We start from the raw sequence: 14,784 nt of genomic DNA, 5'->3' as shown, positions 1-14,784 counted from the left end.
TCGGTTGCAGACCCAGAAGCGTGGGCAGTGGACGCTCTCTCTCTAGACTGGAGCAGTCTGATTGCCTCCGCATTTTCCTCCCTTTCCAATTCTGTCCAAGGTGATACGGAAAGACAGATTGGAACACCCGCAGCTGATCCTCATTGCGCCGAAATGGCCAGCCCAGACCTGGTTTCCGGACCTTCAGTCCCTGACACATGTTTCCACCCCTGGATCTTGAAACCAAATCTCATCTGCTGAGGCAGCCTCGCTCGGACACTCCTCATTCCAATCCTCAACTGCTCCACCAGCACGCATGGCTGCTGTGTGGTCGGAACTGTCAGCATCACCATTGAAGTCCTCGACCCCTCGGTCGGCCTCGGTGTCGGCTGCGCTGACCCAGGGGTGTGCCTCCTCTCACCTCCTCTCCATAGTCACCAGAGCAAGGAGGCAGGGAACAGAGACCTTGTATGACTTTCGCTGGAAGAAATGGTTGCGGTGGTGTACAGCTCAGGGCATTCCCCCTACGAACCCTACGAGCATGCAGCTGGCCAACTTTCTGGCTCTCTGCTCCTCGGTTCTCATCCTGTCTGCTAGTTCTGTGCGAGGGTACAGGTCTGCCATCTGTACCACAATGCAATCAGCTAGGTCGTCACGCCTTTGAAGCGGATTTCCTGCTGAGAGAGGTGGCTAGGGGTGCCCCTCTGAAGGAAGCTAGAGACCCCAGAAGAGTGCCCCTCTGGGACTTGTTCCTGGTGCTGGATTTCATTCGAAAACAGCCCTTCCAACCATTGGGGACTATTCCTTTTGACATCCTCACCCTCAAGACCACTTTCCTTCTGTGGCTGGCCACAGGCAGTCGTAGAGGTGAGCTGCATGGTCTTAGTGGAATGCCACAAGATCTGGCCTTCCACAGAGATGGTTCCATCACTATTCGTTTCCTTCCAGAGTTTCTGGCTAGGAACCAAGACCTGAGGTTCCTTCCCCCTCTCTTGAGGGTCAGACCTTTGTCTGATATTCTTGCCCAAGATGATGCGGATAGGCACCTCTGCCCTGTTCGGTGTCTCAAATATTATTGGGATAGGTCTCGCCATAGGCGTTCTTCTCAGAGGCGTCTCCTCATCTCCCTCAATGAGAATTACAAGAAAGACATCGCTGCAGGCACCATTTCCCGCTGGGTTCCCCAAGTCATTCGTAGAGCCTACTCTCATGCACACAGGGATATCAGCTGTCTTCATCCCAGAGCACACGAAGTGCGGGCCATAGCTACTTCAGCTGCTTTCCAGCACTCAGTGCCAACGCAGCATGTCTTGGAGGCAGCCTTCTGGCGGTCTGAGAATCCCTTCATCAACTTCTACCTCAGGAATTTCCGTATGACCAGGGCTGACGGTTCCAAGGGGATTTCCTTTGTCGCGGCTAACACTGCCGTCTCAGTTACAAGGGCTCCCCATACGAACCAGTAGGCGTTGCCCTCCTCCAGTTGCTTTAAATTCTGCATCAGTTTGACATGGTACAGTATATGACACCAAAAGGAGGAGTTTGTATTATACTCCATGTTTGGTGTTACATATACTTACCATGTCAAACTCAAATGCCCGCCCGTCCGTCCCCGCGTCTCCGCCGTGGTTCTCATGGGGCATTTTTGTTCATGGCCACGGAATGATTCAGCGCTTATAGCTTTTAGAGGCGTTTGATTGGCTGAGAGCGGGGGGGCCCGTCTTTTCACTGTTAGCCGCGCGAAATTTGGCCAAGCAGAGCAAACCAATAGGCCTAGTTTGCATCAGTTTGACATGGTAAGTATATGTAACACCAAACATGGAGTATAATACAAACTCCTCCTTCTCGTTTCAGTTACCACAAAATGTTTCAGAAAATTCATACTGTAGTTAGTTTTAATTATAAAGAAAATACATTTGAACCAATAACCCGAGCTGAATACATAGAAAATAACACACCTAAACAGAACACACAAATTCACCAATTCCCCAAAATATCTAGAAATAAAATATTACTGGAATTAAAAGATTTCTGATAAAAACATCCCCATAACCTTACAAATGCCGATACCTAATTCTCCTTGAAGACAACAAAAGTTACAAGTCACATCACTTAGTTAACACAACAGAGACAATTACACGACTCCCTCACCTGTCACCAGGTAGACACACAGGCACACCACTGGCCCAGAGTGAAAACACAGACCACACACAGAGGAAGAAGGGGGTGACAAGGAAAATACCCCACTACTTCTGTCAGACGGCACCAACAGCTCACACGCTGGAACAGCCACCTGTCTCTAAGAGAGCTTGGAATCAAAAGTGAAGCTGAATCTGTCTACCTTACCTACATTAATTTCTTAACTCCTCAGAGTTAAAAAAATGTTCAAGGGATAGGAACATGCCACACACATATCTCAAAGATGCACATGCATACGCCCAGCGTTAAACTGAGCATATACAGCAAGGAGAGAGGGTGGTGAAGGAGAGAGGAAGAGAGAGAGAGGGAGTGGGGGGGGAAGAAGGGAGAGAGAAAAGGGGAAAAGAGATGCACACAAGCACGCACACAGATCACCAACCAGCCGTGATAGTATTCAACAGTATTGCTAAACACAGATCGCCAACCAGCCGTGATAGTATTCAACAGTATTGCTAAACACAGATCACCAACCAGCCGTGATAGTATTCAACAGTATTGCTAAACACAGATCACCAACCAGCCGTGATAGTATTCAACAGTATTGCTAAACACAGATCACCAACCAGCCGTGATAGTATTCAACAGTATTGCTAAACACAGATCGCCAACCAGCCGTGATAGTATTCAACAGTATTGCTAAACACAGATCACCAACCAGCCGTGATAGTATTCAACAGTATTGCTAAACACAGATCGCCAACCAGCCGTGATAGTATTCAACAGTATTGCTAAACACAGATCACCAACCAGCCGTGATAGTATTCAACAGTATTGCTAAACACAGATCGCCAACCAGCCGTGATAGTATTCAACAGTATTGCTAAACACAGATCACCAACCAGCCGTGATAGTATTCAACAGTATTGCTAAACACAGATCACCAACCAGCCGTGATAGTATTCAACAGTATTGCTAAACACAGATCACCAACCAGCCGTGATAGTATTCAACAGTATTGCTAAACACAGATCACCAACCAGCCGTGATAGTATTCAACAGTATTGCTAAACACAGATCACCAACCCGCCGTGATAGTATTCAACAGTATTGCTAAACACAGATCACCAACCAGCCGTGATAGTATTCAACAGTATTGCTAAACACAGATCGCCAACCAGCCATGATAGTATTCAACAGTATTGCTAAACACAGATCACCAACCAGCCGTGATAGTATTCAACAGTATTGCTAAGTATGTTTTTATGTCTGTGTTAATGTTAGAGATCAAAGATCAAGGTCAAAGTATTTTGTGGTTGATTTTTGTCGTTGTTGTTGCAGTTGGATGTGCTTTAACAGTGTCTTTTCTATTTCTTTTCATTCGCAAAGTTCCCGTGTTTGAAGGCCTTGGCATTGTTTTTGTTTTGTTTGATTTTGTTTTGATTAGATTTCTGGCAATATTTGAATGGAAATGTGAGTTGACTGTGAGCGCTGTGTTTCAGGAGATCAAGGTGCACAAAGCAGCCATGGCGGCCTGCAGTGACTATTTCCGCGTCATGCTGACCGGGGACATGCGGGAGAGCCGTGAACAGTTTGTGGAACTCCGTGGGGTCACAGCCGGAGGACTCAGGGTCAGCCAGCTGTTTTCTCTCTTCACGTCACCACGTAGTCCCAGTGCTGTGTTGTGCTTTTCTTTTTGTGCTTTGTTTTGTTGTTCTGTTGTTTTTTGTTTTCTGGTTTATACATGAGGAAAAGATGCATTTCTGACTGAAAACTGGTGCAAATAATGAAATAATATTTGATAGTACAATGGAAAACAAGTGTTTCTAAATGAGAACTGAAATAGATAAAATGAAATTTATTGGTGAATAAGAATGAACATATATTGGTAAAAGAAGATTGAAAGAAAATTGTGTATTACTAATGAGAACTAAGTTTTGACCAAAAATAATGATATTGAGAGAAAGAAGGTATTTATGATTGAAAACTGTGTATTACTAATGAAAACTAAGTTTTGACCAAAAATAATATTGAGAGAAAGAAGGTATTTATGAATGAATGAAAACTGTATATTTCTAATGAGATCTATGTTTTGACCAAAAATAATGATATTGAGAGAAAGAAGGTATTTATGAATGAAAACTGTGTATTACTCATAAGAACTAAATTTTAACCAAAAATAATGACATTGAAAGAAAGAAGATATTTATGAATGAAAACTGTGTATTAATAATGAGAACTAAGTTTTGACCAGAAATAATGACATTGAAAGAAAGAAGGTATTTGTGAATGAAAATTGTGTATTACTAATGAGAACCAAGTTTTGACCAAAAATATTGACATTGAAAGAAAGAAGATATTTTTGAATGAATGAAAACGGTGTATTACTAATGACAACTAAGTTTTGACCAAAAATAATGATATTGAGAGAAAGAAGGTATTTATGAATGAAGCTCAGATGTGACAAAGGATAAATGAGTATCAGGCTTGACTGACTTGACTAACTCCTTGGAGCTCCTTGAGGAGCACAGGCCACTCCAGCATGACTTACTCCTTGGAGCTCCTTGAGGAGCACAGGCCACTCCAGCATGACTTACTCCTTGGAGCTCCTTGAGGAGCACAGGCCACTCCAGCATCATGACTTACTCCTTGGAGCTCCTTGAGGAGCACAGGCCACTCCAGCATGACTTACTCCTTGGAGCTCCTTGAGGAGCACAGGCCACTCCAGCATGACTTACTCCTTGGAGCTCCTTGAGGAGCACAGGCCACTCCAGCATGACTTACTCCTTGGAGCTCCTTGAGGAGCACAGGCCACTCCAGCATGACTTACTCCTTGAGGAGCACAGGCCGCTCCAGCATGACTTACTCCTTGGAGCTCCTTGAGGAGCACAGGCCACTCCAGCATCATGACTTACTCCTTGGAGCTCCTTGAGGAGCACAGGCCGCTCCAGCATGACTTACTCCTTGGAGCTCCTTGAGGAGCACAGGCCACTCCAGCATGACTTACTCCTTGGAGCTCCTTGAGGAGCACAGGCCACTCCAGCATGACTTACTCCTTGGAGCTCCTTGAGGAGCACAGGCCACTCCAGCATCATGACTTACTCCTTGGAGCTCCTTGAGGAGCACAGGCCACTCCAGCATCATGACTTACTCCTTGGAGCTCCTTGAGGAGCACAGGCCACTCCAGCATCATGACTTACTCCTTGGAGCTCCTTGAGGAGCACAGGCCACTCCAGCATCATGACTTACTCCTTGGAGCTCCTTGAGGAGCACAGGCCACTCCAGCATCATGACTTACTCCTTGGAGCTCCTTGAGGAGCACAGGCCGCTCCAGCATGACTTACTCCTTGGAGCTCCTTGAGGAGCACAGGCCACTCCAGCATGACTTACTCCTTGGAGCTCCTTGAGGAGCACAGGCCACTCCAGCATCATGACTTACTCCTTGGAGCTCCTTGAGGAGCACAGGCCACTCCAGCATGACTTACTCCTTGGAGCTCCTTGAGGAGCACAGGCCACTCCAGCATGACTTACTCCTTGGAGCTCCTTGAGGAGCACAGGCCACTCCAGCATCATGACTTACTCCTTGGAGCTCTTTGAGGAGCACAGGCCACTCCAGCATGACTTTCTCCTTGGAGCTCCTTGAGGAGCACAGGCCACTCCAGCATCATGACTTACTCCTTGGAGCTCCTTGAGGAGCACAGGCCACTCCAGCATCATGACTTACTCCTTGGAGCTCCTTGAGGAGCACAGGCCACTCCAGCATCATGACTTACTCCTTGGAGCTCCTTGAGGAGCACAGGCCACTCCAGCATGACTTACTCCTTGGAGCTCCTTGAGGAGCACAGGCCACTCCAGCATCATGACTTACTCCTTGGAGCTCCTTGAGGAGCACAGGCCGCTCCAGCATGACTTACTCCTTGGAGCTCCTTGAGGAGCACAGGCCACTCCAGCATGACTTACTCCTTGGAGCTCCTTGAGGAGCACAGGCCACTCCAGCATGACTTACTCCTTGGAGCTCCTTGAGGAGCACAGGCCACTCCAGCATGACTTACTCCTTGGAGCTCCTTGAGGAGCACAGGCCACTCCAGCATGACTTACTCCTTGGAGCTCCTTGAGGAGCACAGGCCACTCCAGCATCATGACTTACTCCTTGGAGCTCCTTGAGGAGCACAGGCCACTCCAGCACTCCTCCAGAGGACAGTTCAGGGCTGTCCTCATCCATCTGACCACCTTCACCTCATCCTCTGTGAAATGACCTCAAAAGTTTTCGTCCTGTATCCAACCTTGCTTTTGTGTCCAAAATTATTATATTATAATCCCAACTTTCAGACCATTTAGCAGTAAACAACCTCTTCTCTTCTTTTCAGTCAGCATATAAATCAGCCAATAGCACTGAAACTGCTTTGTTGAAAGTAGTGAATGACATGTTACTGTCTGAGTTGGTTTTCTTCATACCTATCCAACCGCTTCCAGATTGTCTCTGTTAGTAACTTAAGTCTGATCCAACCTTGATCTCCCATGGTGTGCCACAAGGCTCTGTCCTGGGCCCCGTTCTGTTCATTCTGTACACTGCTCCTCTTTCTGATGTCATTTCTGGCCATTCTGTTCTTCGTCACTCTTTTGCTGATGATACTCAGCTACAAAAGTCTGCAGAACCAAACCAAGTACACAGTCTGATTCTGTCAATGCAGGATTGTATTCTCAATGTTAAATCCTGGATAACATTCAACAAACTAAAGTTGAATGATGACAAAACCGAAGCTATGATTATTTCCTCCGCAACAATGTCCACATCTATTTCTGTTTCTGCCTCAATTGTGGTTGGTGATGCCACAGTTCAGTTTTCTAAATCAGCAAGGAGCTTTGGAGTCATTCTTGACTCAAACCTCAGCATGCATACTCAGGTTGTAAATCTGATACGCATAGTCAGTTGTGAACTTCGTCGCATCAACTCAGCTCTATCCGTCAGTACCTTTCTGTTGAAACTACTAAAACTCTTATTTCTGCTTTTGTGCTGTCACGACTTGACTGCTGTAATTCTCTTCTCATAGGCTGTCCACATAATATTCTTCAGCGAATTCAAAAACTTCCAAACAATGCTGCCCGTCTGACTCTCAGAGTCCCAAGTACTGATCACATTTCTCCTCACCTCCGCACTCTACATTGGCTCCCCATTGAAGCGAGAATTAAATACAAAGTTGTGTCTTTCTGCAGTTCTGCTTTCCTCTCCGCAGAACCTACATACCTTTCTGACCTTATCAAGTGGTGGTTTTGTACTGATGCCCCTGATAGGGCTTCCCATGCCGAACAGGTCGTGAGTGAGGCCCAAACTAAACGTGACCCACTGTCCCTTTCGCTATTCTTTGTTCTTCTTTTTACCGCCTCTTTTCTGTCCTCAGCTCCCCATCAAGCCTTCTTTTCCACATTCTTTTTTTCTCTGCGGCCTTCTTTAGGCCCGCCGTGTTTGCCGTGCGGCGCGACCTGTGATGGAGGGGAATGAGATCCTGGGGATTGAGAGAGCACGCTGCTCTCAACACATCCCTTTGGCTCGGACCTCTCCTAAGACAGGCGGCACACATTGGCCCGTGTGTGTCAATCGGCTACCCCTTCATGGGGCTGGGTCAAGACTGGCAGTTTAGTGGCTGACGAAGGTAACCCCCGTAGTGCTCGGCTCTCTGTCCCCGGGAGCTGGGCATGATCGGGGGGGAGCACGTTGGAGCTGGGCTGCTGGTTGTATATCCCTCCCGAAACCTGGAAGGGGTCAAGCTGGTGTTCCCTTGACCCTGGCCCCTAAGTTGGACCCCATGGTGGGTGGGTAAGGGAGGGATGAATTCACATTTTTCTTTCAACATGAATCCTAAACAAATACACCCCCCCAAACTCGGAAAAAGACGACGACAGGGAACGGACGACTCAGACTCTGAGTCGGAGGTCGTCGAGACCTCTGGTTTTTGGCCATCGTGGCTAGTGATGGAGGGCGCTGATGACGACAAGCCCTTGTCGGCTCTCAGCCCCTTCGCTGTCCAGGAGGGCTTTCAGTGTCTGGCAGGATCGCTCAGATCCATCAAGAGGCTGAGGAGCGGAGCGTTTTTAGTACAGACAGAATCCAAAAGACAGACACAGCTCCTTCTCAAGGCGACCACTTTCGTGGATAGGGCAGTGAAGATTTCCCCTCACAAAGGTCTCAACTGCTCAAAGGGAGTCATCAGATGCCCGGAGTTGAAAGGTGTGTCTGAGGCCGAGATCAAGAGCGAACTGTCCTCTCAGGGAGTGACCGATGTGTACAGGGTGACGGTGAGGAAGGGGTCGGACAGAGTCCCGACCAACACTTTCTTCCTCACCTTCTGCTGCCCGGATGTCCCCAAGGACATTCGGGTCGGATACCTGCTAGTTAATGTCAGCCTGTACGTACCGTCCCCTCTGAGATGCTTTAAGTGTCAGAAATTCGGACACGTGAGAGACAGATGTAAGGAGGAAGAGGCGTGTGGCACCTGTTCGAAGGCGGCGCACCAGGGCGATTGCGTCAGTGCAGCCCTGTGTGCGAACTGCGGAGGTGGCCACCCGTCCTCATCGAAGGACTGCCCCGCCTGGAAGAAAGAAAGAAAAACAAATCCAGAAAGTCAAGACAGAACAGAAAATTTCCTTCTTTGAGGCAAGGAAACAGGTGGAGGCCGCGTCGCCTAAGGCGTCGTATGCCTCTGTCGTCAGATCCAGGACGGTGGACGTCGCGGTCCAGACGACGTCCACAGGAACGCAGACGGACGACTTAACCGCCTCGTCGGAACCGTTGGCCTTGGGTGGAGGCGCTGTGTCCACCCCTTCCCATCCTGCGCGGCAGTCCTCAGGGGCTGCTGGGCGGGAGAGAAAAGCCTCGGGCGGAGGCACGTTGTCCGCCTCCCGCCCCACCCCACCCCCCGGCCCCCCTCGCCCCCCCGCCTCTCGTCTGCCTGGCCCTCGGGCTGGCGGAAGTGGCCGGAAACCCCCCGCACCTCCAAAACTCAAGGAGGGGAGGGCTGCGGCCACGGCGGGATCGGGAGGGGCCGAGGTGGTGGATATTCCGACCCGGTCGGAACCCGAAAAATTTATGTCAAAAAACAAATATTCCATCCTGGCGGACCTTGAGCCACCGCAAGTGGAGGAGCAGGGGGTAGCGATGGAATAGGCTGCTGCTTTTTTTTTTTTTTAAAAACCTTTTTGATGGCAGTGATCCACTGGAATATCCGGGGATTCTATGCCAACTTCCAGGAACTCCAGCTGCTTTGTCGTGCTTTGAAACCTTCAGTGCTGGCACTGCAGGAGACTCTGCAAAGAGATGGCAAGGTTTTATCTCTCTCTGGTTTTAACTCCGTTTTTAAACCCGCTCAACCGAAGCAAGAGGGGTTGACGGGAGGTGTCGCTCTTTTTATTCGAAAGTCCCTTTTATACAGTACAGTTCTTTTAAGCACCCCTTTACAGGCGGTGGCAGTCAGAGTCACGCTCGAGAAAACCATCACTGTCTGCTCTCTCTACCTTCCCCATTCCGTCCGTGTTCTGAGTCAGGACCTCATGAACCTGGTCGACCAGCTCCCACGTCCGTTTTTACTGTTGGGCGACTTCAACGGACACTCCCCGCTCTGGGGAAGTGAGATGACATCAGCCCGAGGTCTTCTCTTAGAAAACCTTCTCTCTGACATGGACTTGTGCTGTCTTAACGACAAGTCTCCCACTTACCTGCATCTGTCCTCTGGAAAGCTCTTGTGTTTAGATCTGTCGGTCTGCGATCCATCGTTGGTCCTGGACTACGAGTGGAAAGTGCACGACGATCTGCACGGGAGTGACCACTTTCCTGTCGTCCTCCGCCCCACAGATGGAGAAGGTGACTCTCTGCCTGACCGCCTGTACTACGACAAAGCAGACTGGAGTTTTTTTACCACCAAGATAAGAGCGGAGCTGCAGGAAGAAACAGTATTGAAAAGCAAGGACCCTGCTGACGCTCTGACTCGGATCGTTTTAGATTGCGCCAAAGCAGCAGTCCCATCGTCTACCTCCAAGCCTCAGGTCCCTAGAATGCCCTGGTTCAACGCGGAATGTCGGGAGGCCCGCAAGTCTCGGAAGAGAGCGCAGCGACGCGTCTTTCGGAGACCGGAGTCCGATAGCGTTCGAACCCATCAACAGCTGAGGGCGAAAGCCAGGTATGTTTTTAAAAAGAGCCAGAGGAAGTCATGGAGAGATTTCTGCTCTTCCTTAACCTCCAACACACCCAAGAAGAAAGTGTGGAGGGTTTTAAAAAGAATTAAGGGCAAAAACGCATGCCCGACCTTCCACCATCTTAAACTTTCAGACGCTCTGGTCACAGAGAAGAAAGCAGTTGCCATTTGCTTGCCTCCACAATAGAACAGAACTCGAGATCTGCTAACAAATCTGCTCGCTTTCTTAAAACCAAAAACCTGTCAGAAAAAACACCATGTAACTTCTTTTCCGACAACACAGAGAATTACAACCTTCCTTTCACAATGAACGAACTTAAATCTGCCCTTCAGACCTGTACGGATTCCTGTCCAGGAATGGACGAGGTCCATTATAAACTCCTAAAGCACCTTCCCCAAACCTGTCTGGACACCCTGCTTAAAGTTTATAACCACATCTGGGTCACAGGCTTCTTTCCACCCTCCTGGCGGAAAGCCCTCATAATCCCGCTGCCGAAACCGGGAAAAGACCCCTCGAACCCCTCCAGCTACCGCCCAATTGCACTGACCAGCTGCGTCTGCAAACTGATGGAGAAGATGGTCAACGGTAGACTGATGTGGAAACTAGAGACCAACGGCCTTCTGGCAAAAGAACAGTGCGGTTTCCGCAAGCATCGCTCTACCGTTGACCATCTGGTTCGTCTGGAAACCACGATAAGAAATGCTTTCGTCAACAAACAACATGTGGTGGCCATATTTTTTGACCTGGAGAAAGCTTACGATACCACGTGGAAATTTGGTATTCTTTCCGACTTGCACAAGCTCGGCTTCCGAGGACACCTGCCTCAGTTTATCCACAATTTTTTACAAGACAGACAATTCCAGGTGAGAGTCGGCACCACCCTGTCCGATATTCACGAGCAGGAGCTGGGTGTCCCGCAGGGGAGCATCCTGTCGCCGGCTCTGTTCAGCATCAAAATTAATGACATCGTTCAATCCGTTCAGAAAGGATCGGACAGCTCGCTGTTCGTGGATGATTTTGCCTTATATGCAACCGGCAGCACGTACGCCAGCATCCAGCGACGGCTTCAGCTCTGCGTCAACAAAATCCAGTGTTGGGCAGAGGAGAATGGCTTCACATTTTCGTCCTCCAAAACTGAATGCATCCACTTTCATAATTTTCGCCAATTCTATCAGGACCCTGAAATCCGTCTGGGAACATCCACCATCCCGGCGGTCAAGGAAGCCAGATTTCTAGGGGTCGTCTTCGATCAGAAGCTGAATTTTCTCAGCCACATTAAACAGCTGAAAATATCTTGCCTAAAAGCCCTGAACATCATCCGAGTTGTGGCACACACGAACTGGGGTGCTGATAAGAGGACTCTCTTGCACCTCTACAGAGCCCTGGTCCGGTCCAAACTGGATTATGGAAGTGTTGTATACGGCTCGGCCAGACCGTCCTACCTGAAACTGTTGGACCCTGTACACCACCAAGGGCTCCGTCTCAGCTTAGGTGCTTTCCGCACCACCCCTGTGCACAGCCTGTATGCAGAGGCGGGGGAACCGCCTCTTTCCAACCGCAGACTGAAGCTGACCCTGAACTATTATTTGAAATTGTTTTCGGAGCCTACAAACCCTGCTTACAATGCTGTATTCAACAACCCTTTCGATAAGAAATTTACAGACAACCCAAACTGCATACCTCCTCTCGGACTCCGCATTCAGCCGCACTTGGAAAATGCCGATCTGGATGTCGGTGGCATCTCAGATTTCTCTAAGTTCCCTGACAGCCCCCCGTGGACCTTTACAACACCTGAGGTCCGATTCGATCTGGCCTCGTACCGTAAGGACACCACCAGTTCTCTGGCCTACAGAACCTACTTTTCGGAACTGTGCCACAAATTCCCCACCTTTCAAGGCATCTTCACTGACGGTTCCAAGTCAGAGGACGGAGTCGCCGCATCTGCGTTCTGTCCCGCCTTTCCTGACCGGCCCTCAACGGAACACATCCTGTCTGACAGCTCGGTATACACCGCGGAACTGACCGCACTGGTCCTGGGGTTAAAAATGGTTCTCTCTTCCAAACAGAAGAGATTCATGATCTTTTCCGACTCCTTATCAGCCCTGGAGGCGATCGCCTGCAGGAATATCACTCATCCCAAACTGCTGGAATTTTATGAAACTTTTACTCTCGCAACGAAGAAAGGATACGAGGTTGTGTTGGCCTGGGTTCCCGGACATGTTGGCATTCGTGGTAACGAAAGGGCGGACCTGCTGGCCAGGAACGCTGTAAAGAAAGAATTGTCCAGATCCTTGGTACCCTATACAGACATGAAGCGGAAGGTCAATACTTACGTTAAGGATCTTTGGCAAGAGAAGTGGAACACCCAGATGGACAACAAGCTCTTCCAGATCCGTCCGGACCTGGGGGAGACCCTCCCTTCGGGGGTGAAGAACAGAAAGGAGGAATCTGTGCTGTGCAGACTGCGTACGGGGCACACTTTTTTTTACTCATTCTTACTTGTTGAAGGGGGAGGAGGCCCCTCGATGCGTTCCCTGTGACGAGCCTCTCACCGTGAAACACGTGCTCCTTGACTGTTGGGATCTGCATGACGTTAGACGCAGACATTACACGGCGGTTTCTTTGAAGACTTTGTTTCGTGATGTCCCTCCGTGGGCGCTGATGGACTTCTTAAAAGAAGTGAACCTTTTTAACCAGATTTGAAGGTTTTAAACTATGGAAGTTTTTTTTTTAACTTTGGAGTGGAAAGTTTGAAGTGGTGACTCGTTTTAATTGGGTGGTTTTTTTTTTTTAGCCTTGTAGTAGTAATTGACGCGGCGATAGCCTTGAGATGGCCTTAGTGGTCGGCGAGGCTCTAAGCACCATAATTTCATTTCATTTCATTTCTGACCTTATCAGTGTTTACACACCCACAAGAAATCTCCGCTCTTCCTCTGACTGTTACCTTTTGAGACCTTTTGAAACTTCCTGATGTCAGTATAAGAACCCATGGTGAACGTTCTTTCTTCTTTGCTTCCTCATCATATCTGTGCATCTGATTCTATTTCTGCTTTTTCGCACATCACTAAAAACTCATCTTTTTAAAACCTATCTATAAGCACTCTCAGCTTCCTTGTTCTCCAACACCACCCATGTCAGCTCACTTTGGATGTATGTAGAGTGGGAGGGGGAGAGTGTGCGTGGGGGGGAGGGAGGGGTTTTTGAGAAAGAGTGGTCATGAATGTTTTATGTAACTTGTAATATTTTTCTTTCATGTGAAGCGCCTTAAGTTCTTAGAGAGGAAGGGCGCTATATAAATGTACATTGTTATTACTATTATTACCTTCTCCATGTCTGACACTTTGGTCTGCCCCTCTTTTCTTTTCCCCAAAGTGTTCCACTCCAGTGCTTGTCTGGTGATGCTGTCTGGAGGTTTGCACAGGGAGTGGCCAGTCCAGCTCCATTTCCTTTTCCAGATTTCTGTGCTGATGGGAATCTGGTTGTTTCTTTCCCACCTTGTGAAAGAAGGGTTACATTGTCAGTGAAATCCAGATCTTCCATTTGTTGAGTCAAGGTCCATCAGATGCCTTTGTTTCCATTCTTGATGGTCTTCATGACCCAGTCGACAACAAACAGGAAAATGATTGGTGACAAGAGGCAGCCCTGTCTCACACCTGTCCCTACATTAAACGGATCTGCTGACCTGCTGGTTTGAATGACCTGAAATGCAGAGTTGTTGCACTGCTGGTGAATGATAGCAGTACCTTTTGCAGGCATTCTCTTGTTTCAGCTGACAGATGACTTCTGTGTTGACACTGTCCAAAGGTTTCTCCAAGTCTACAGGTGTGTACTGGCAGAAGAGAGGGACTGCCATTCATTGTAGTTGATGTGCAGTGTGGCAATATGGTCTGTGCATTATTGGTCTGTCAGAAGCTGGCTTACTCTTAACAAATATTTCATACTAGGTTTTCTTCAGTCTCTCAAGCATGATTCTGTCCATATTTATTTATTGTTTTATATGTTTTTGCAGTTCCACATGATTTTTTTAATATAGTTATGGAATCGTGTGGTGATAAATGTGTTTGAAAGACCCACAACAGAGGCCTGTTCTGGTTTACTTGCTGTCATATGAAACAGTGGAGAAAGTCTGTGAAAACTGGGCTGTGAAATAAGTTCACATGGACAAGAAGTGCTGAGTTATGGACCCTACTTCTTCTTCTTCTTGGGTGTAGGCAGTCAACATCTACATTAAGACGAATCAGCTGCACTTATCACTTTGGACCCTATGTTCTTCAGGGACTGTGATTTGGAGGTGAAGACAAGACCTGAGAGGAGTTGTGAATATCATTCAGTGGGAAGTGGTTGTGGAGGTGAAGACAAGACCTGAGAGGAGTTGTGAATATCATTCAGTGGGAAGTGGATGTGGAGGTAAGACAAGACCTGAGAGGAGTTGTGAATATCATTCAGTGGGAAGTGGGTGTGGAGGTGAAGACAAGACCTGAGAGG

General features: G+C 48.3%; 1 protein-coding gene across 2 annotated transcripts in view; it reads left to right on the top strand.

The window, feature by feature from the left end:
* LOC143285571 (kelch-like protein 9) overlaps positions 1–14,784 on the top strand; it is a 64,266-nt gene that overhangs the window by 19,251 nt on the left and 30,231 nt on the right. For both annotated transcript variants that reach the window (XR_013055704.1, XM_076592967.1), the window contains exon 3: positions 3,615–3,743. Coding sequence is in view for 1 of the 2 variants with exons in the window: in XM_076592967.1 (XP_076449082.1) it covers positions 3,615–3,743 (129 nt within the window). In the remaining variant the exon portion in view is untranslated. The remainder of the gene's footprint in view (positions 1–3,614; positions 3,744–14,784) is intronic.

Source organism: Babylonia areolata, chromosome 9 (genome assembly GCF_041734735.1).
Source record: "Babylonia areolata isolate BAREFJ2019XMU chromosome 9, ASM4173473v1, whole genome shotgun sequence".
NCBI lineage: Eukaryota > Metazoa > Mollusca > Gastropoda > Neogastropoda > Buccinidae > Babylonia > Babylonia areolata.
Note: the sequence above shows the minus strand (reverse complement) of the source record. Positions and strands in the feature narration are given on the sequence as shown.